Below are 23,450 nucleotides of genomic sequence, written 5' to 3' on the forward strand. Positions count from 1 at the left end.
CACTCTCATGGGCCTTCAGAAATTTTGTCTTTTTGTCTAGAGTTTATAAGTACTATCAGTGGGAGGATTAGTCTGCCAGAAGGTACTCCACTATTACCAGAAGTGGTACTCCCTTTCATTTAAGGAGAGGGCAGAATTATATTAATTAAATAATCAAGCAGACACATGTAAAACTAAAACTGTGTTTGTTGTGCTACTAAGAAGCACACATCTATGAAATCTAATAATAGGGGACTTTGACTTAATCGGTGAGGTCAGGAATGTTTTCCTTGAGGACATGATGGGGTCCAGAGAGTTACTAGACAAAGACAGAATGGAAGAGGATTCCACGTATTTGTTGATTGAGTGATATAATCCAGCTTTCTATGTATCTGGGCTTCTTTTTTTGCACATATTGTTAACCTCTCAATCTTTAATCATCTCTCTGGGCTTCTGTGATAATAAAAGGTAATCTATAGCTCTGGTGTCTCTAATGTTATACAATGAAGAATACCCTACCTGAAAATTTCTTTTTTTTAACTGAAATTTTAATTTTAGATCCAGGGGGTCCATGTGCAGGTTTGTTGCAAGGGTATATTGCATGATGCTGAGGTTTGGGCTTCTATTGATCCCATCATTCAGACTGTGAACAGAGTACCCATGAAAACTTTTTTTTTTTTTTTTTTTTTTTTGAGAAAGGGTCTTGCTGTGTTGCTCAGGCTGGAGTACAGTGACACAATCACGACTCACTGTAGTCTTGGCCTCTCAGGCTCAAGCAATCCTCCCGCCTCAGTCTCCTTAGTAATTGGACTATAGGCATGTACACCACAATGTCTGGCTAACTGTTATTTGTGGAGAGAGGTCTTCCTATGTTACCCGGGCTTGTCTTGAACTCCTGGGCTCAAGTGATCTTCCCGCCTTGGCCTTCCAAAGTGCTGGAATTATGAGCATGAGCTACTGCACCCAGCCTCATGAAAACTTCGTCACCAGAAGGAATTGTGGGTCTGGACCATTAAGTGGTATATCATAGTCTGTGGGCTTCTGGCCAATATGATCAACTGAAGTGTAAGGAAATCTCCCTTCCACTTCAGGTATTTAGAAACAACAACACACATACAGACACACAAGTCTCTCTCTCTCTCTCTCTCTCACACACACACACACACCCCACATGCATGTACCAGGGAGAAAGAACACATACATATCAGTAAATGCATGCTAATAACAAAATTCTTTCTTATCAGCAAAAAGATATGCCAGGTTACAGTGGAATCTTGTATTCAAAGTGTTAATTAAAAATAACTATCAACAAAAGGTCTACACTTAGTTAAGTGGTCATTCAGTAGAGAGGATATAATACAGACATTTTCAAACATACAACTGTTAAAAGAGTTTGTTACCCATGGACTCCTAAAATAATTACTAAAGATAAACTTAAGTAAAAAGGAAATTGTGGCAGATTGTATTTTCCAAAAAATGGCCATAACAATATCTACCATCTTCCATGCTTTTCTACAGTATACCTTGCTACTCCCCCATCAAAAGATGGAGTCTAATCCCCTCTCCTTGAATCTGGATTGGCCTTATGAGTTTGCACCTGAAAGCAATAGACTATGGTAGCAATAATAACCATGTTGACTTTGAGGCTCGGTCAGAAAAGGCCATGCAGTTTTCAACTGGTTCTTTGAGATGCTCGTGCTGGGTGGGGGCTGCCAGCTACCATAGAAGATGTACAGCCATTCCAAAAGCTCAGTGTTAAATAAGCTTTAATAAACTTATTTAAGTAAGTTTAAATAAGCGGCCTTTCTGGGCATCAGACCCTCCAGACAAGTCCATCCTCCAACTGAGTACCATTGAGTAACACAGACAGATTCATAAGATGTAGAAGAGTGGCCCAGCTGACTGTTACCCACATTCATGACCTATAGAATATAATAAAATGGTTGCTGTTTCAAGCTACAAAGTTAATTTGTCATGCAACAAGTAGAATAAAATTGGACCCAGAAGGAAGGAGTGGAATGTATAAATTATCAGGAGTAAGGAAGCTGGTGAATATATTTGTAAATACAAATAAATATTGACTTTAAAAAAGTTGGATGGAGTTTTAACAAACAATGTGATACTAAGATAATAGCAACAATAATATGGAAGCTGTTATGGAGTAAGGAAGAGGAAGACTGGTTATAAAACTTTCTAAGGTCCTTATATTGTTTGGAAGGTTATTCGAGATTGACTTTAGGCATATTAAAGGCATTGATTGTGTAAGTTATGAAACAGTGGAGGGGAAAACAGGAATGTAGAAAAATTCAATAAAAAGCAGAAAAATAAAGCTAAGAAGCAAAGAAAATCATGGGCGATAGAAAACATAAAATATGTTGATTGAGATGGTGCTATTACAACTGTAATTGTGATAAATGTAAAGAAATTCATTTCAGTCATTAAAAATGATAATTATATTTTTTAAATAGCCAGCCAAATGTTGTTTTAAAAAGACAGCCAAGGCAAAAAGAGTCCAGAGCAGTTAAAAATAAAGGGATTGAAAAGATGTGCCGGGAAAAAGCAAACCAAAAGAAAGTAGGTATGACAGTATTAACATCAGGCAAAACGGAATTTCTAGACATCTTGTGTTTTCTTCTCAGGATACACCTGTGCCTCTTTTTATGCCACATCTTTTTACTTGCATGTGTGCAGCTAGGAGATGTGCGTAAGGAGGCTCATTGCAGCATTGTTTGCAATCAAGAAAATTTTCAAATAACTATCAGTAGGGGAACATATGGATACATTATAGAATATTCCTGTGGGGGCATTAAAGAGCAGTTAAAAGAGACAGATTTATATACATCAACATGTCTATATTTCAAAACCATTGAGTGAAAGAAGTTGCAGAGTAATATGTCAGTGTGACATTTATAAACACAAAACAGTATATTTGAACTTCTAAGTTTCCTTCTAATTCTGAAATTATTGAATTTCACAGTAGTAAGCTATGTTCCTGTGACTATATGCATTTGAGTGTGTGAAGAATTGTGCCCAGAAACAGTATATTTCAGCAAATACACTGACTGTTATTAAGAGCAATTGGCATATCCTTAATAATGGACACACCTGGAATAGCAGAAAGCTGTCATTCTCTGATCAAGTAATCGGTGGAATTAAATAGTAACTACTCAACAGTGTGCTCTATGCTATAGAATAAGCATATGTGCAAAAATAATTTCTCCTTTCCCCCAGTTGCTTACAAGTAAAAAGATGAGGCATAAAAAGAGGCACAGGTGTATCCTGAGAAGAAAAAATGAGATGTCTGGAGGGAGATGTTAGTTAAGCAATAACTTAGCACTAGACTATAGAGTACAGGCAAGCTAGAATCCCTGTTGTATAAGTAACTAGACATTGAAATCACAAATACCTTTGGACGGCAATTCCACAGATATTTATTGAGAACCTGCTGTGTTGAGGATACTCCACTTAACCTGGTCATGAACACAAAAATGATTCAGGAGTTACAAGGAATTTTTAGAGCGTTGGAGGATGGAGGTAACTATAAAATGAGCCAGGATAAGTTAGAATCGTGAGGATACACGTTGCTTTGTAGCTTGAAAGGAGAATGAAATTGTTTTCGTTGGGGTGATTGGGGATGGCGTTACAGAGGTTATATCCCATATTTGTAAATGGGTGCATTCCACTTTGGATGGCTGAGAATGGCAGAGCAGTTTCTTCTTTGTGTTTAGTATGTGATCCTCTTTCCCCTTAAGAAAAATATTACTGTACGCCAATCCTTTCAAAGCCTTTAATGGTGCTGCTGAGACAATCATCTAAGCATTTAAAATACATACCACATAGCACACTTATTTTGTTTTTCTTTTTTTTTTAGCACACTTATTTTAGACACAGCAACGGTTAGCCACTGGAAAACTAACCATTGGTTTTTATAAGGGGGGACTTTTGTATGTTATGGCTTATGACAGAGAATGGAAAAATGCTTCAGTGAGACAGGCTGGCATTTTGAATTGGAGCACAGTAATAGCCAAAAGTGCTGAAGTCAACGGACTGCTTAGAAATATGGTTTCCATTTGCTGAGAGAGGCCTTGCAAGGTGGCCACATACATGCATTTGCAACCACAGGCAGTTCAGTTTTTCCCTAAATGTGGGGCTGTGACCCTGATTGACGTCAGTGAGCGTTACGTACTTGCAGAGAGAAAGATGATTTAGGTCATCCATGAATCTAAGACAAGTAAGACATAGACAAATAAGCAACAACTTAATAGACTTATACATAATTTAGGTTGGAAATCATGTAGAAGTGACAGTGCTCTTCAGAATCTTCTGGGGCTGGCTTAAAAGTTCTCCTTTGCCCCCCAAAGCTATTACAATAAGAATTGGTTACTAGTCTGCATAACTTGAAGAAGATAAAGAAGGTCAAAGGAAGATATGGAAGAGAGACTTAGAGGTGACATTTGATTTATGACTTAGACAATATGAAGGAGATGGCCATGAGACCTGGGAGATGAGAATTCCAGGGAAAAGCATCAGCAAGTGGGAAATGTTCTGTTAGTGGCAAACAAAAAGAAATGGGTGACCTTGAGCAAATTGCTTTGCCTCTCTGGGACCCACTGTCTTCATTTGTAAAATTAGAGAGTTGGATTCAGTGAGCCCTAAGGAATTTTTCAGCTCCAAAGTTCAGTAAAATAAAGATGACTTAAAGTAGGCCAAATGAAGTTGTTGATTGTTTTTAAAGATGGCAACCCTAGGCCGGGCAGGGTGGCTCACGCCTGTGATCCCAGCACTTTGGGAGGCCGAGGCAGGCAGGTCACGAGGTCAGGAGATCAAGACCATCGTGGCTAACATGGTGAAACCCTGTCTCTACCAAAAATACAAAAAAATTAGCCGGGTGTGGTGGCGGGCACCTGTAGTCCCAGCTACTTGGGAGGCTGAGGCAGGAGAATGGCGTGAACCAGGGAGGCGGAGCTTACAGTGAGCTGAGATTGTGCCACTGGGTGACAGAGCGAGACTCTGTCTCAAAAAAAAAAAAAGATGGCAACCCTAAGGTTGGCTTAGGTGTGATGGCTCACACCTGTAATCCCAGCACTTTGGGAGGCTGAGGTGGGCAGATCGCCTGAGCTGAAGAGTTCAAGACCAGCCTGGGCAACATGGCAAGACCTCGTCTCTACAAAAATTTAAAAAGTTAGATGAGTGTGGTGGCATGCACCTATGGTCCCAGCTACTTGGGAGGCTGAGGAAGGAGGATCGCTTGAGCCCGCAACCCTAGGGATGTTTGAATGTTCAGAATAGGGTGTAATCATTGAAGGGGAGAAAATGTTGGCAAGAGAAAAATGTCAAATGAAACAGGGTTCAAGTAAGTGGAAGGCGATGGTGTTGAGAGAACACTTCTTCCCCACTTCTCACGTTTCCTTCCTTGTTGGAGTTCAGTCAGTGTAACACTCCTGATGCCTTTATCCTAAGGGAGGTGGGGTGACATAGTCTGATACATTTGGGAAGAAGAAACTGGATGTGCTCTGCTCATCTCCTCCCTTTTGCTTTTGGGCAGCACTCCTGACCACAGAGAACCATTTTTCTCTCTTCCTCCAGGCCTTAAGTCTTACCTGAGGGAGGCTACCCCCCCTTCTGGAAGCTTTAACTTGATCCAGCATTGCCTGTGACCATGTGGATAAACCTAATTTTGTGATTCAGTTTCCAGGTACCTTTGGCTCTCACAGTAAGCCATGTTCTCCAGCTTAGCCTTCATCAGTAGCGATATTTTGGTCTGCCTTTGCCATATCTTCATCTTATTTCTCGCTACATTCAGAATCTGGATGGGAGAGGAATGTGCTGTTTACTTGGCTCTCTCAAAACCCCAGAAGTTGGGATTCAGTGGGGCAGAATAAGCTTAATAAGCTTTGGTGAGAAGGGATATTGTTCCCTCTGAATCAAGAGAAGGTAATACTTATGAAGAACTAATGATACTTTGAGGTATGGTTGAGTTGCAGAGATTCAGAATTATCTCAGCAAAGCAGGGGGCCAGATCATCAACTGAGAATGAGTCAGCAAGCTTGGAATTGGAAAGTTAAAAGTTTTAGAATTGCCTCTGTGGAGAGTATTCGAAAGAATCCACTAAAGAGAGCCAATGGATTGTCAGTCAGGGTGACAAACGTTTCATCACTTAAAATACATACCACGTAGTACACTGATTTTAGAGGCGGCAGTGGTTAGCCACTGGAAAGCCAGCCATGGCTTTTCATAACAGTGGTTCTGCTAGCAGGCTTGAGTGGATAGGGCTCTAGGGCAGCCTCATTCTCTGCCACCAGAAACAAAAGTGGTGACAACTGCTCTGTAGAATATATTTTATGCCTAAATTATACAGATTTTTAGAAGTGAATTTAGGAATCTGTTAGAGTTGGACAATAAATAATTATATCTATAATGTTAAAAATACTAAACTGTTTTTCTCTGAATATAATAGTTTAGCCAGCCACTAAATTGACCCTTGTCTCAGCTGATGCCGGTTTTCCTTCTGTGTGTGTGTGAGCATGTGTGTGTTCAGGGCTTTTTTTTAATCAAACAAGTTTTTTCAAAGATGCCCAGTCAACAAAATACTGTATGTTAGCTGCCACAGCCACCATCAGAATGAAGTTTTAAGATCACTGTTTCTGATTACATAGAAATAGCCAATGGATTTATCGAAGGTCATTATTCAAAATGACAGGACAGAAAATACTCTGGCTTATCCCCTGTGCTCATTCACTTTTCTAGAACCAAGGGAAATACCAGCTTCTCCATAAAGTAAATTCAAACTATTCTTTGCAACCTTGTTTCTCTCTACTTCTATTGCACTGAAAGTGTGCTACATATAGTTCAGTGGGGGAGGGAGCAAGGACCAGGGAAGGGTTTTAGGAGGTGGTTGCACTTAAACTGGGACATGGAGGAAGAATAGGATTTGGCAGGTGGAGGTGGAAGGCAGGAGCCAGGAGCGCTCCAGGTCCAGCACATGGGTTAGTCCAAAAGGCACTGAGGCCTAGAGTCAAGTCCTCTTCAGGAAGCAGTGTTTTGAGTAGGCCCTTTGGCTAGAGGACAAGGATGCAAGGGAATGTTGTCTCCATGACTGGAAAAGTAGCTAGAAACTGGATTGTACAAGGCTGCAGGAGGCAGGATTTTTTAAGGTTAGGTGAGATTTTGAAGAGGAAATAGTCTGTGGAGAGGTAGAAACTGAAATCAATGGGATATTAACCTAGAATGAGATTCTAGAAGGGAAGGAAATAAAAGGGTCTAGTAGAGATGCAGATAAAGCTGGCAGGGAAGTGAGGAGGAGTTAGGATACAAAGGGAGGGCTTGATTTACTTGAAAATTCAAGCAAGTAATGATGTTTTGCGGTTGTTGAAAGAATGCCTCCTGATATTTAGAAATATGAAAATTATTTTAAACATATCTGCTCTGTCAGAGTTTTTCTTTCTGTTCTCCTGCCATTTCTTTTTTGGTTTTGGCAAAAGAATAAAAAAAGAACAGCATATGCTGAAAGAAACTAGGTACACAACGGGGACTGAAATAATTTCAAATAATTTTTCTTTTAGCCAGATTGCTAGTATACAATAAGAATATATTTTGATTCAGAACTTTTATGAAGAACTTGTGCATTTTATTGTAACATCTGTTTCTACATTTTAATTTCTCTCCTTCCTTTTATAGGTATTTGCATGCTTTTTTTTTTCAAGTGAGAAGACCTTTTGTTTGCCACAAGAAGGCTATTATCCAGAATGTTAATGGGTTTTCAGCTATTAAGATGTAATGATATACCTTGAGTATTTAACTATAAATTTGAAAAATCTCCGTGAACAATCTCAAAGGAATATTTAGAATGCACTCCTGGTAAATTGGCTCATTTTCCTGTAATTTACTGGAAGTGCTGATATGAGAGCAGTCCTAATGTGAAAAGTACATTAATCCCTGGAGTTACATTGTATGTATTAAATTATTACTCTCAAGGAATAAAATGTATGGGGCCATTTAGCCTTCATTCACACTTGTTACTTGGAATCACAGTGGAAAAACAATCACTTATCTTTTGATGCACAAAATTAGAAGGGATACATTTAATATCTTTTAAGACTAGAGGCACAGTGATGCTGGGTTACACTTTTGCATAACACTTGCTGCTTTCTAAAAGAAGGACAGTTCTCATTGGAGCGTGCTTCTTCTGGCTTTGTGGAGGCCCATGCCATCCAGTTGGTAATTGAAATATTTTTAGAAACCCATAATGCAGCTTTCTTTCATGTCAGTAGAAAAGTTAAGTCAGCCTTCTAGCCATGAGCATCTACCGTTTGGGGGATTATTTAAGGATGGTGGTCAACTTGCAGGAGCAGCAGTTGCAGGAGCACTTAGGTCTTATTTGGAATTTTATCTAATTGTGCTTTCCTTTTTTGCCAGGAGACTGAAAGGAACCATAATTTGTGACATCAGTTGTTTTTTTTGACAAGCAGCTATTTATGATTCTGGAAGATTAAGGCAGATAGGAAACCCCATCTGAGATTTTAATAAATCCCTCAAACAATAAACCACATCATGGACATACAGCTGGACCCTGCCAGAGATGACCTGCCTCTCATGGCCAACACCAGCCACATACTTGTGAAGCACTATGTACTGGATTTGGATGTGGATTTTGAAAGTCAAGTCATTGAGGGGACCATAGTGCTTTTCCTCGAGGATGGAAACAGATTCAAGAAACAGAATAGCTCTATCGAGGAAGCCTGCCAATCAGAATCAAACAAAGCCTGCAAATTTGGGATGCCTGAACCCTGCCATATTCCTGTGACAAATGCAAGGACCTTCTCATCTGAAATGGAATATAATGATTTTGCAATCTGTAGTAAAGGTGAAAAAGATACTTCTGATAAAGATGGTAACCATGACAACCAGGAACATGCTTCTGGGATTTCTAGCTCAAAGTACTGCTGTGACACAGGGAATCATGGGAGTGAGGATTTTTTGCTAGTGTTGGACTGCTGTGATTTATCTGTGTTAAAAGTCGAGGAGGTGGATGTTGCTGCTGTGCCAGGTCTGGAAAAATTTACAAGGTCTCCTGAGCTCACGGTTGTTTCTGAGGAGTTCAGGAATCAGATTGTACGTGAACTTGTGACTTTGCCTGCAAATCGTTGGAGGGAGCAGTTAGACTATTACGCTCGCTGCAGCCAGGCTCCTGGCTGTGGGGAACTCCTCTTTGACACTGACACTTGGAGCTTGCAGATAAGGAAGACAGGGGCTCAGACAGCTACTGACTTTCCTCATGCTATCAGGATATGGTACAAAACTAAACCTGAAGGGCGATCGGTTACATGGACCTCAGACCAGAGTGGCAGGTAGGTTATCCAAGCACTTCAAAGCCCTGTGCCTGTTAATCTTGTACGCTGCAGGGATGCTTTCAAACATGAGACCGGCTCTGCAGAGATGCTCCTGTGTCTTCTGTGACATTACCCAAGTAGCCTCAAATCCTTAGACCTACAGTGAAGCAGGTAAATTCCCAGGCATGCTAAACCCTTAATAGGATTAGCTCCCTTAAGTCAGGATGAAAAGATCATTAAGCCCTCCCTATTTCTGAGTTAAGAGATTGAAAGCCATGCTTAATGATGAAATCCTGAGCCTCGCTCTCCATTGAGATCTCTGCTGGTGACTTGGAGTGCTGTAGATGGGAGTGATACGTCTCCGAGTGAATACTTGCTTAACGTTCCTTCATAGTCCCTTGAGAGACCAGACTGCCATGAAGCTGGGTTGGTGTGAAGCCTGGCAAAGCGCTTTCAAATAAAGCCAGCTCTGCTTTGTGCCTTCCTTACCGTACCTGTCTATTGGCAGCTATGCCTCCCTGACTTTTGTCAGTTTTCATGTAACATGACCCCCCCAAAGCATACAGAAGACCTGTTTCTGAGCAGCATAACAGTCCTCTGAGACTGCACACTGGCTTCTTTGGCTGTGATTCTTGGTATTTGGTACCAGAAAGATCGCTGGGTTTTCGTTCAAGGAGAAGGAATTGATGGAGGCGTCATTTTCTAGAGGATACATTTAGGCAGCCCTTGCTCCAACAGTTGTTCAGATTTTTAAAAATCTTTTTCTTATCGTCCTTCCTCCAACAGTTGTTCAGATTTTTTTAAATTTGAGAATTTTAAAATCAAACTTTATTGATTCCTCCGTATTTTACCTATTTGTGCTAAAGTACTGCAAATCAATATGGTAATTATTGCAGAGCTTGGATGGAGGAACGTTGACCTCTGTTAGCTGGGTTTGGGAGCCTTCTTTTATAGCGTTGGATTTCCTTAATTGAAGCAGTGGTCTTCGGCAATTGCTTACATGTCTCCCTCAATTCATCCCCCAAAACACCTTGCAGATATAGTTTTTTAAAGCCTCACTTTGACTTTGAGCTCTAATTATTCATTCCTTGCCTCTAATCTTACCTTCTGTTCTGGTCTCTCACCCTGCTCAGAATGAGTTCACTTCCTGTCTTATTTCTGTTAGAGTCTGAGGCAGCCATTGCGAAATTGCACGGTTGGTGCAAACTTACCTCAGTACAAAAGCGTAGTGATTTATTTATAGAATAACTTATTAGATAGTTTTTGGAGACTGTGAAAGAATGAAACGGGTGTTCTTATTGTATCTTCACACTTTTTTGAGATTATTAAAGATGGGAATTTCAATACAATATAACAATATACTATCTCTGAATATTTAACTAGGAAATTACAGTTTTTATACTCCTAGATATTTCAGTTTTGAACTAGAATAATGAGGAAGAAGGAACTATTGGCAGAATTTGGAAGAAATATTTATGGCCTCAAACATGACTTTCTCCTGAGTGCTCACTGCAAACAAAGAGATTAGACTGGTGAATTAAATGACATGTAAAAGTGATGAGTACTTACGGATAAATGATGGTTTCTATGAAGAAATTAAAGAGGGCCGGGCGCGGTGGCTCACGCCTGTAATCCCAGCACTTTGGGAGGCCGAGGCGGGTGGATCACAAGGTCAGGAGATCGAGACCATCCTGGCTAACACGGTGAAACTCTGTCTCTACTAAAAATACAAAAAATTAGCTGGGCGTGGTGGTGGGCGCCTGTAGTCCCAGCCACTCGGGAGGCTGAGGCAGGAGAATGGCGTGAACCCGGGAGGCAGAGCTTGCAGTGAGCCAAGATCGTGCCACTGCACTCCAGCCTGGGCGACAGAGTGAGACTCCGTCTCAAAAAGAAAAAAAAAAAAAAAAAAGAAATTAAAGAGGTCCTTGGGCACATTTTGCTCCTTCAAATGATAAATTTAGTCTTGATATCTCATTTTCTGATAATTCAGTAAATATATATGATCACAGAAGATGTTTAAACTGTATCCTTGGAAGTTTGGGAATATGTGTTAGTATATTAATGCCATTTGTGCAGTCTTCTGAGGATAAGAAAAATTATTTTAAAAAACAAATCCTAGAAAGATGTTTTCTCTTTTTTTCCCTTTTTCTGGGGTGGGGAATTTTATTTATAGTCAATTGTGAATGAGCACCAGGTCTCTCTCAACTCTCCCTTGCGCTGCAGAATAAATCTTAGGATGTACTGGTAACTGTTTGGATATGTTAAGGACTTTAAAATGAGTAAAGAATGCCAGTTGCTAGACAGAAATAACTTCTTAGTGATATAAATGAATAGTAATTATCAGGATCATACTTTATGAATATAATTGTGTGAAAATATAAAATTTTACAGTTGCGTGAAAAACAGAACTAGCTAGAGCTTATTCCTCCAGGGGACAGAGTCTGTCTACATTTATTACAACTAAAATAGTTTCTACATATTTGTTCCTGAATTGCAGAATATTATCAGTTATACCCACTCTAAGTTCTCAGGCTGGGATGAGAAGCTCTTTATTCTCATTTTACAGGTAAGAAAATAAAATGACTGGAAGCTTCTAGATAAATCTGTATCTCAAGTGAGAAAGAGAATGACTTTTTTTGAATTTGATCTTCACGTCACTTACTGTATGCAAAGCTTTCAAGTATATTTAAAACATAAATTTATTATGTTAGCTTTCAATAAATTTCTTTTTTTAAATTAGACAGAAATATAAGAAAATCTGTAAATTGGTACCTTTTCTTTTAAGTTCCATTAGTGGCTTCCCCATTTCCCACCTGTACTGTATCCCAGCTGAGAATAAAACTTACGAGTATCAAAATGAAATAGCTTAATACTGATATGGATGGTTGCATATGGAAATAATTACAGATATGTGTGTTTCCAAGGGTTAGTGTGTGTGTGTGTGTGTGTGTGTGTGTGTATACACACACTGTATCTTGGCTAGCTGAGAGGGTCTTAGAAGTAAGCACACCTAGCACCCAGATCTTAGTTTCTGATACCATTTTCCAATGAAGAGAACTAGGACTTCTTGGAGAAATGTCCAGAACAGGGGCAGGAAATACACAAGATGAGCCTGGAGCATCTTGTAATGTCAGAAAGTAAGGAAGCCCTCAAACAGCAGGAACAAGCCACAGCGATGGGGGTATGCCAGAGGGACAAGGGGCCGTCCGAAAGAGCTCCTCATGCCCCAAGCCAAGCAACAAAACATATCAAGTAGTTTCGAATGACATCCAAAAGTATGAAATAGCCATTAGTCCAGCTGATGTGAATAAACGATTGAATAAACAAATGAGGAAGAATAGACAAATCCATGGTGCAAAACAATTCCAAGTTAGTTGTGGACATGTTCTGTCCTCAAGGAGGTGGGGCATAACTCCTCACTCCTTAAGTGTGGACTATACAGTCAGTGACTCCCTTCCGAAGAGAACAGAATGGAAAGGGAGAAAAAAGTAACTTTACACTAGAGAAATCTGACAATACTACCTCAGCAAGATGATCAAGGTCAATATCAACAGTGATAATTTATGGGGATAGTTTATTCTCTGGTATGATATGATGAAAATGGCATCTTTGTGGTCTTCCTCGCAAAAGCTCTTAACTCCAATCTAATCATGAGAAAAGCATCAGATACATCCCAGTCAAGGGACATTAAACACAATACCTGATCAGCACTTCTGAAAACGAATAAGGTCAGCATAAAGTCTAAGAAACTGCCACAGTCAAGAGGAGCCTGAGGAGACATGATAATTAAAAGCAATGTGGTGTCCTGGCCGGGTGCAGTGGCTCACACCTGTAATCCTAGCACTTTGGGAGGCCGAGGTGGGCAGATCACTTGAAGCCAGGAGTTCGAGACCAGCCTGGCCAACATGGCAAAACCCCATCTTTACTAAAAATACAAAAAGTTAGCTGGGCATGGTGGCAGGCACCTGTAGTCCCAGCCACTTGGGAGGCTGAGGTGGGAGGATCACTTGAGCCCAGAAGGTCAAGGCTGCAGTCAGTTGTCTTTGTGCTACTGCACTCCAGCCTGGGCGATAGAGCATGACTGTGTCTCAAAAATAAAATAAAATAAATAAAATAAAAGTAATGTAGTATCCTGAAACAGAAAAAAGACATTAAGGAGAAACTAAAGAAAGCTGAATGAAGTGTGTAAATGTATCAGTATTGGTTCACTCCTTGTGACAAGCATACTAATATAAGATGCCAATAATAGGGAAAGCTGAGTATGGAGTATATGGAAACTCTGTATATTATCTTTGTGATTTTTATTTTTATTTTTTATTTTATTATTATTTTATAAGACAGGGTCTCACTCTGTCACCCAGGGTGGAGAGCAGTGGCATGAACTTGGCTCACCAAGTTCTTTCTACCCTGAAATCTCTTTTGTAAGAGCTGTTTTCTCACTTTACCACGTGGCAGGGTTCTCTGGAGAATAAAATATATTTGTAGCCTCAATCTCCTGGGCTGAAACGATCCTTCCACCTCAGCCTTCCAAGTAGCTGGGACTACAGGTGTGCAGCACCACGTCCAGCTAATTTTTGTATTTTTTGTAGAGACAGGGTTTCGCTATGTTGCCCAGGCTGGTCTCGAACTCCTGGGCTCAAGCATTCCTCCCACCTCAGCCTCCCAAAGTGCTGGGATTACAGGCATGAGCCACTGCGCCCAGCCTTATCTTTTCAATTTTTAAAATCTAAAACTTTTAATATAAAAAAAAATATGCCAGATGTGGTGGCTCATGCCTATAATTCTAGCACTTTGGAAGACAGAGGCAGGAGGACAGCTTGAGTTGAGGAGTTCAAGACCAGCCTGGGCAACATGGTGAAACCCCTTCTCTACAAAAAAAAAAAAAGATAATAATAATAATAAGTCACAGCTACTCGGGAGGCTGAGGTGGGAGTATTACTTGAGCCCAGGGAGGTCGAGGCTGCAGTGAGTCATGTTTGTGCCACTGCACTCCAACCTGGGCGACAGAGTGAGACCCCGTCTTGAAAAAAGATTATTAAAAAGATAACTTCAAATTTGGAGATTTCTACCCTGAAATCTCTTTTGTAAGAGCTGTTTTCCCACTTTACCATGTGGCAGGGTTCTCTGGAGAAGAAAACATATTTGAAGCTGTAAAGGAGTATTTATTATGAATGATTACCAATAATTTTATCCTTTTTATTATTCTACTTCTAATATGAAATATCTGGAAATAGAAAACTCAATTTTCCTACCTTAGTTTAGCCATTTGGGAGTTGTGCCAGTTGTTGAACCTAAATGCTTCTTGCCTGTATCATTCAGATACTGGATTGTAGGTGACATTTAAAATGACTGGTGGAAGGAATACATATATAACAATCAGATACAATGTGCTTCTTGGAAAAGATGGTTGCTTTTCTGTGGTATGCGGGTCTGTGTGCCCTTTAAAAATATTTTGATGAGAACAAAGACAGGGTCAAGAGTTGTGTAAAGGTGTTCTTGCCAAGCTTCAAGAAAGGAATGGGACTTAATATGTTTTTAATTCTAGATCTTCGGTATATGTAAGAAATAAACTTTTAAAATGGAAACCTTTATTCAAAGTTGATGTGTTTTCTTCATTTTCCTTGTATTTTTAACATTTTTTCTATTCCCCTGAAGAAAACGTTATTTAAAACTGAAGCATTGGCCCGGTGCAGCGGCTCACGCGTGTAATCCCAGCACTTTGGGAGGCCGAGGCGGGCGAATCACAAGGTCAGGAGATCGAGACCATCCTGGCTGATGCGGTGAAACCCCGTCTCTACTAAAATACAAAAAATTAGCCGGCCGTGGTGGCGGGCGCCCGTTGTCCCAGCTACTCGGGAGGCTGAGGCAGGGGAATGGCGTGAACCCAGGAGGCGGAGCTTGCAGTGAGCTGAGATCGCGCCACTGCACTCCAGCCTGGGCGACAGAGCGAGACTCCATCTCAAAACAAAACAAAACAAAACAAACTGAAGCATTCTCTTTGATAACCCATTCTCTTTTTCGTTAGAATAATTATAATAGTTGTGGAAGCAGTCAAGTGGTTTAGGAGGTCTGAGCTTACGCTGATGACATCACTGAATTTGAATTGAATGGAGGAAAATTCGGTTACGTATAGGAAATTTATTAGAAAAACTATAGCTATTTGGATTTTTGTTAAAGATAAGAGAGCTAACTGGGAAAATACATTATAAGATAAAGTAATATTAACATTTAAACTTTTGTAAAGCATTGTGTTTTTTTGTTTGTTTGTTTTAGACAAGACTGGGATGAAGTTAGCAAAATCCTAAGAAGAACTACTTTTTTCTGTAATATTTCTTGCTCAGCTATTGGGCCAGGGAAGATGTAGACTTTGGGAGTATTTTTAGTTTGGAGTATCAAAACCAGATGTTAAAACATGTTCTTCCTCACCCCTTCCCCCACTGAATTAATTTCATTATTTTATATCTCACTCTAAAGGAAAGTTTTAAAATTAAAAGAATGAGCAGAAGATGTTTTGGGAGAGATTTCAGGTCTAAGAGGAACGTTTCCACAATTAGCACCTTTTTTCTTTTTTCCCCCTTACTTTCTTCAAGAAATCAATGCAAAATTTATGAGAACTAAAGTGGAATACACATTAATTCTATGATATTGTATGACTGCAGAGTCAGAATCATGAGTGAAAATGCTTGGAAGGGTCGTGTTTTAGCTTCTTTCTCTCTTTGCTGCCCAGGCTATGCATACCTCTATTTCCTAGAATCCCAGTTGAGTCACCATGGAAGAAAATACAAGGATGGACTGTATCAGTCTCAACAAGTAACCAACATAACCAACCGAATGAGAAATAAGTAACAAAGCATCTACAGAAAATAACAAATCGCAGTGCCCTGTATCACCAAGAGCATAGTGTGTTCAAAAGAACCTGGATGGTGGAAGCCAAGAGACCTAGTACTAGTGACAGCTGTGTGGTAACTAGCTGTGTGACTTCAGATAGTCATCTTAGGTCTCTTCATTTCCTCATCTGTAAAACGAGAAGATTCCATGAGAGCATCTCCAGATTTTTTCCATGTACACAATCCTATACCCACAAGCACTTCCAGATGAGAAATACTGTCTTTGCCTTTACAAGCAGCTTACCTGTTTTGCACCCAAAACATCTCTGGTGAAGAAGTGATGAATTTCTGACTCAAAGCCATTTGCAGCCTTGTCCGTTTTGACTTTACGTAAAATCTATCTTTCTGAGTCAAAGCAGCATTCTCCCTGGACCTGCCATGTATTCAGTATGATTGATGAATTCTGGTTTTGGTAATTGTGCCCGGAAGTAGAAAAGTAGAATAATAATAAGGAAGAGGTGCATGTGTGTGTATAGGAGAAAGAGTGAGTCATCGCTAAACACTTCTTTTAGTACTGGTTCTTTGTGGCACAAGAAAGCAAGAGGGTTGCTCACATATAATGGAGACTGTAATCTAGGTTTAATGAGAACGTAGAGTTATAAAAAAGATTAGTGCAGAAAGAAGAACAGATGGAAAGGAATTGGAGGAGGCCTGAAGACCTTGTAACCCTTGGAAACTTATAAAAGATTCTGACCCCCTAAACTGTCGCATCTGTGGCCCACCCTCCAGAGGTCAAGTCAGGGCCTCATCAAGCCACACATGGGGCCATTGTGGGCTCATTACCTCCAACCTACTTCTGGCAGCCTTCTCCCCAGTCACCTAACAGTAGTAACCAGGTCTCAGAAAAAGGGTGACGTGATGGACTGTAGTGGAACTTAAAACATTTTTAAACAAAAAACAACCCCCTTTTTCTCCTGGCTGCGAAAAGACAAATGCGTATAGCAGTCAACGGAAGAAAAAGAAAATATATGGTTTTAAGCAATCCCTTACACGTTTGGTTGCGTAGCTCCTCCTTAGGAAGACTAGCAAACACGTTAGTCCTAGCTGACCTCTTACCTTGAAAGGCAGAGTTAGTATGTCTCATCCTCATTTGACCACTCTGCAAATGCACAAACATTTAGCCAGAAGCTGAAGTAATTGTTATTCTGACAAGTTCTTCCTCAATTTAGAAGTTCTTTAATGGCAGCAAGCCGTGGACCTGTGTCTCATCCTGTCCTACCCTGTTTTTCTCTTCTTTCTGATTTTCATTGTCCTCTCATTCCCACAACTCCTGTGCAGTTAATCTGGGCTCCCCAAGGAGTCTTCCATACAATTGGGTATTCCAGGGCATGTGAGATGAACCCTGGTGAGAGAGTTTTCCTTTGCATGTTGGAAGGAATTACTCAATCTAGAAATAATGAAGTTACAAGCATTGGAGAATTTCAGGCTGCTGCCTGCACGTCTATCCTATGAGCATTTTAGCAACATGGCCGAGGTGCAAGGCTGTGCATGTCAGATAAACACAGCTGTATTTATTTCTATGTTTACATATTCATTATAAACACACATAGATTTTCCTGCCTTCTGTGGAGGGGAAGGCATGGATGGGTAAACAGGGAATCGGCCCTCCATATAGTTCTCATTTGAATGTGTGCATGATGGGGGCCATCTTTAGTCTGGAGTCACTATGTAGTGGGTATGATTTCATGACTCTGGGAAGGCCCCATGTTCACCCATCCTAAATTTGCTGGTAGATGACCAAGATTCCACCACTAGAGCTTTATTCAGAGGATAAAATCTTCACACTGCTAAAATGTAGCTACCCAACTGTAGATTGATTTCAGGTTTGCACTGTGATGTCAGACATGCATAGGATATCAGCTTGTGAAACAGCAAAAAGCCATTGGTTATAAAGACTCTTAACTCCCTAGCGCTTGGTTTGGGCATGTTGGGAAGGGAAGAGTGAGCCTGCAGCTGATGAAGAGAAAAAGGCCAAGAAAAGAATAGGCTGGGAGCACAAAGAGAATTTACATTTTCAAGATGTGCCTACCCTAAGACCTCCCTCTTATGTGATTGTTTTCCTGCTTTTGAAAGGATTTCAGTAAGAATGTGATTGAGTCTCCTATCAGACATGGGTATATTAATGGGGTGTGGCTTTTAGATTGCTAACTTGATCTACATGTTCAGAGTTATAGCTCTGGATACCAAGTGGAAGCTAAAAAAATGTTAGACTTTAGCAGAAAAGATAACCCAGCCATGGAAAGAGGAGGGTGGGAATAGAGAATTGTAAGCACACTGGGGAGGGTGGAGGTGAGAACTTGTTGGGGGCCTGGCCAGGTAACTGACCCCCTCGATGGAAGAGGTCAGGTGCCCAGATGCACAATGGCAGAAAGAGCTTTCAAGAGCGTGACAGAAGGGATCAGGACAAAATTCTAGAACAAAATGTCTAGAACTAGATAGCTAAAGAGGACATAATACTGAACTGGGAAGGAAAGGATGGTAACAACATGGTGGATTTTAATCCAGTTGGTGGAAGGACCAGCCCCCCATCAACTGACTCAAATATGCCTACAATATCTATGCGTCATACTTCATCAAATCATCATTTTCACATTTTCTGAGGCAGGTCTCATTTCAGACATGTGAACCCATTCATGGACACCACACTGGGATTAGGAAAACATCCTTTCTGTGTCCATAAAAGTGTCGTCTGTCATGTGCTTATGTAAAGCCCTTTATAAGCAAATTAAACAGGTGCATGCCCTCCACCTTTCTCCCTGGACCCATCCTGTTCTTCCTTTCTTGTTCAGTAGCTTTACCATCCATCTTATCACTTGAGCCAGAAACCTCGGAAAAGTCTGTGTTAACTATGGCTGCACAACAAATTACCCCCACACTTAGCAGTTTAAAAGAACAAACATTTATTACCTCTCACAGTTTCTGAGGCTTGGGAATCTAGGAGCAGCTTAGCTGGTGTCTCTTGCTCAAAATATCTTGCAAGGTTACAGTCCAGCTGTTGGCCAGGGCTGCAGGTGTCTCAAGGTGTGCCAGGAGCTGGAAAATCCTCTTTCAGACTCACTCGCGTGGCTATTGCAGGCCTTGGTTCCTCACTGACTGTTGGCCAAAGGTCTCTGTTTCTTACCATGTGGGTGCTTCCCTAGGCTGCCTGAGTGACTTCATGACACTCATGGCCCAGAGTAAATGATGGGAGAGAGAGTGAGAAAAGATAGTCTAAGATAAAAACCACAGATTTTAAAATAGTCTCAGAAGTGACATGCCATCGCCTCTGCTGTATCCTGTTGTATCCCTGTCCCAGGTCAAACCTTTGCATTATCACGGCCTGTATACTTGTAGGATAAGTGTACTGCAACTGCCTGTTTGCTCTACACAGGTCTGTTTGGGCACACAGATCTGGTACAGTATGGAAGGGGACTACACAACGATGTAAATATTAGGACGAAGGGGTTATTGGAGGCCAGCTCAGCAGCTGGTTACTTCACAGAAGTCTTCCTTTCCTTCTCCCTCTTCTTCAGCACATCACTTACTAAGTCCTGATTCTTCCTGCACAGTATTTCTCAGATTTGACCTCATCTCAAATCCGATTGTTTCTTTGGGGAAGTGGTATGGAAGCTGATGGAGGCAGCCTTGGGGGCCACATACCTAAGGGCACAAGTGGAATGTGTAATAATATGCTAGCATGGCCTCCAACCCAGCCTTATAGAGAGGAGACCAACATCTTGGTAAGCCAGTCTTTTGGGGAGGATTTCTTCCCTGTGCAGGCAAGGGAAGACCCATAACACAGAGTTACCCTATGCAAATTAGGTGCTTATTGAACAGAACAGACAATAGAAGTCATTACCTGCTCCCTGCTTCACCAGCCCAATACCCATTTCACCTGTGACTCAGAAGTTGAGGCGCTTCCCCACAGTCATTTGGTAAGTTGGCAACCCAGGTGGTACAAAGGTGTTTAGACTTTCTGATCTTTCCCTGCCCCATGTCAAACCTTCACATTATCATGGCATGTATACTTGTAGGATAAGCGTACAGCAACTGCCTGTTTGCGCTGAGATCCATTTTCTGCTCTTATTGTGATCTTCTCCAAGTGACAAGGAACTTCATTTCCTAGGCTCTCTTGTCTTCTGGCTTCCTGCTAGGTTTGGCCAGTGGGGGCCACTGGTGGAAGATTTGAAAGCAGGAGCTGGCTAGAAATACGTTACTTCTGTAATGTATTTCTCCTCCTCCTGTTTTTCCTTTGGCAGCTTCAGTGTGGTTGAGTCTCCTGTGGTCCCAGCTCCCCCGGACAGTCCCCACTGTGACTCTGGCTTCTGCCAGGTGACTCCTGCCTCGTAACCCAGTAATCATCCAGCTCCTCCAATATGAGGAGTCACAGCTGATTACTGCTGTGGCTAATCCCTGGGTTGTCTTACTGTCCTCTGATTGATCTCTCCGCTCTTCTATCATTTAAACTCATTCCCGAGTTTAAATTACCTGTTTGTTAAGACCTAGACTGGTTTCTCTTTTCCATACTAGACCCTGACTGATGGAGTTGAACCATCTTTCTGTGTTTTCTTGCACACTGTGTGAACACAATAAATGCTCAATTATAATGATGTTAATGAAAAAAGAAAATGAGTTTATCCAAAAGAAGTAGTGCTTTGCTCTATTCATTTACTTTATAAGTCAAGCTGACTAAAACTACATATTTGTCATTTGTCATAACTGAAAAACAGAAAGTAGAAACATTCTCCTGAGTTTTTTATGAGGAGTCAGTCTTGTTCCTTCTACTCTGGTGTCAAGAGTGGACCCTTTGATCTTGAGAATCTTTTCCATCTTTATCAACCATGACTTTATCATGGGACAGATCTTTCTTGGTTTGGGTAGGGCTGTACTTTCTAATCGCAGCAGAATGAGTCCTAATGCTGTGTCATTGGTTTTGCACACGGTGACTTGGTAACGGCTCTGCGCCCTTGGCTTTCCCATCACAAGCCTGGTTGTTGTGACCCACAGTCCTGTTCATATGCCAGCCCCTGTTCTTGGCCTCCACACAAGGATTCCCACAAGGGTTCTATTTGAGATGGTGGCTTTCAAGATTGGGGGTATCTGCCTGCCAGCCCTGGATTTGAGACCACCAGCTTGTTTTTCCAAGCATTAATATCTCAGTGATCTCCAAACATATTTTCTTTTCCAGAATACTTTCCAAAGATTTGTAAGAATGTCTCTAAAACTTTTCTTTTGAAGGCACCAGGGCCTGAGGGGAGGGGGCAAGGGTAATATAACTTGGCCGATTAGTATTTAAAACTTTATCCAAAAAATATTTTTCTCCTTAAATAAACCAACTCTTTTTACATATTTAAGTAATTCATCTGAGAGAAGTAACCACTCAGCTATTCACATAGCCAGCCCTTGGCAGCTTCAGTTCAAAATGCTAGGAAACCAGTCAACTACAAAGTTTCAAATGTTTTCTTTGAAAGCTCAACTTAACCTGCACTACCATGGTGGTGAGAAAAGTGACAACTCATTTTAAAGATTCACCCCCTTTCTTTCTTTGTCTCTCTTCTGCAGGCCATGTGTTTATACTGTGGGATCTCCCATAAACAACAGGGCCCTTTTTCCATGCCAGGAGCCACCCGTTGCCATGTCAACATGGCAGGCTACAGTTCGAGCAGCTGCATCTTTTGTTGTTTTAATGAGTGGGGAAAATTCTGCCAAACCAACGCAGCTTTGGGAAGGTACTGTACATGTGTTCTTTGCTTATTTATGTATTGCACACATGTGGACCCAGGAACCCAATAAACAGTATTTTTCTAAACTTTAAAGAGCTCCTTTATTAGTTGGGTTGGAAATGATCATAGTATAAAACATCCTGCCAGAGAAAACAAGCAGGGGATGGGGAGGGACACTTAGGAGCCTGGGCTTGGGATTTGGGGCTCTTCATACTAGAGTTGTCGGTTCATAGATTATTTCAGCAGTTGCTTTCACCTGGTGGTTTGTAGGCCATAAGTAGGTGGTCTTGACTGAAGACGTTCTGAACAGGCAGGTGTACCATGGAAACACCATTACAGTTGAGTTGTCTGTGGTTTGTTATGGTGTCTGTACATGGTTATTCATTATGTTAAGAGATAGTGCTCTTGTTGGCTGGCCCACTGGAGTTGTCTTAATGAAGTATCTTTTCTACACACGGTTTGCCTGTGTGAAGTTCTGAACCAAAGGTGTATAAGAAAGATGGAAGGCAGTGCTAATGCATCATCAAGGTTTTATCTATGAATTACTTCTTATTGCAGCATTTAACTTTTTCAGTGGAGATCCTGAGCATGTTGATGCCAGGAAAAAATTTGTTTATTTGAGAGACAGGGTCTCGCTCTGTTGCCCGGGCTGGAGTGCAGTGGCTTGATAACGGCTCACCGTGGCCTTGACCTGCCAGCCTCAATTGATCCTCCCACCTCATCCTGCCAAGTAGGTGGAACTACAAGTGCATGCTACCACGCCCAGCTAATTTTTGCACTTTTTTTGTAGACATGAGATTTTGCCATGTTGCCCAGGCTGGTCTTGAACGCCCAGGTTCAAGTGATCTGTCTGTCTCAGCCTCCCAAAGGTGTGAGCCACTGTGCCTGGCCAGGAAACATTTTTATAGTTATATTATTTCTTTATTTAAAATATGGCATCTCCTTTGAGACCATCCTGGCTAACACGGTGAAATCTCGTCTCTACTAAAAATACAAAAAATTAGCCGGGCGTGGGGGCAGTTGCCTGTCGTCCCAGCTACTTGGGAGGCTGAGGCAGGAGAATGGCGTGAACCTGGGAGATGGAGCTTGCAGTGAGCTGAGATGGCGCCACTGCACTCCAGCCTGGGCGACAGAGCGAGACTCCATCTCACAAAAAAAAAAAAAAAAAAAAGGACATCTCCTTCCACATATTTATTATAGAAACTTTAAAATATACAGAAAACTAAAAATAAATTTAAAAAATTATAGAGAAAATTATTGCTAAGATTTTGTTACATTTCCTTTCAGTATTTAAAATCTATATGTTTTGGGCAGTTATCATCCTCAAATTGTGATAGCATATGATGGTGTTTATTCTGCCTTTTTCACTTACAGTGTATCTTGAACATTTTACAGGTCATTAAATATTTTTTAATATGATTTTAACATTGGCACAATATTTTTTATCTGAATATATCAGAATTTAACATTTTTATATTAAATATTTTGATTATTTCAGTTTTTTTCCTGTTATAAATAAAGTTGCATTAAATTCCAGGGGAGACATTTTATAT

At 40.8% G+C, this 23,450-nt stretch overlaps 1 protein-coding gene across 16 annotated transcripts in view; it reads left to right on the top strand.

Moving 5' to 3' along the window:
- The window catches only part of AOPEP (aminopeptidase O (putative)), a 362,088-nt gene that overhangs the window by 24,471 nt on the left and 314,167 nt on the right, over positions 1-23,450 (top strand). For 15 of the 16 annotated variants that reach the window (XR_008668203.2, XM_055349953.2, XM_004048300.5 and 12 more), the window contains 2 exons: positions 8,395-9,326; positions 21,737-21,903. Coding sequence is in view for 15 of the 16 variants with exons in the window: in XM_055349953.2 (XP_055205928.2) it covers positions 8,530-9,326; positions 21,737-21,903 (964 nt within the window). In the remaining variant the exon portion in view is untranslated. The remainder of the gene's footprint in view (positions 1-8,394; positions 9,327-21,736; positions 21,904-23,450) is intronic. The other variant, XM_063696581.1, reaches the window with a different exon arrangement.

Source organism: Gorilla gorilla, chromosome 13, assembly GCF_029281585.2.
Source record: "Gorilla gorilla gorilla isolate KB3781 chromosome 13, NHGRI_mGorGor1-v2.1_pri, whole genome shotgun sequence".
NCBI lineage: Eukaryota > Metazoa > Chordata > Mammalia > Primates > Hominidae > Gorilla > Gorilla gorilla.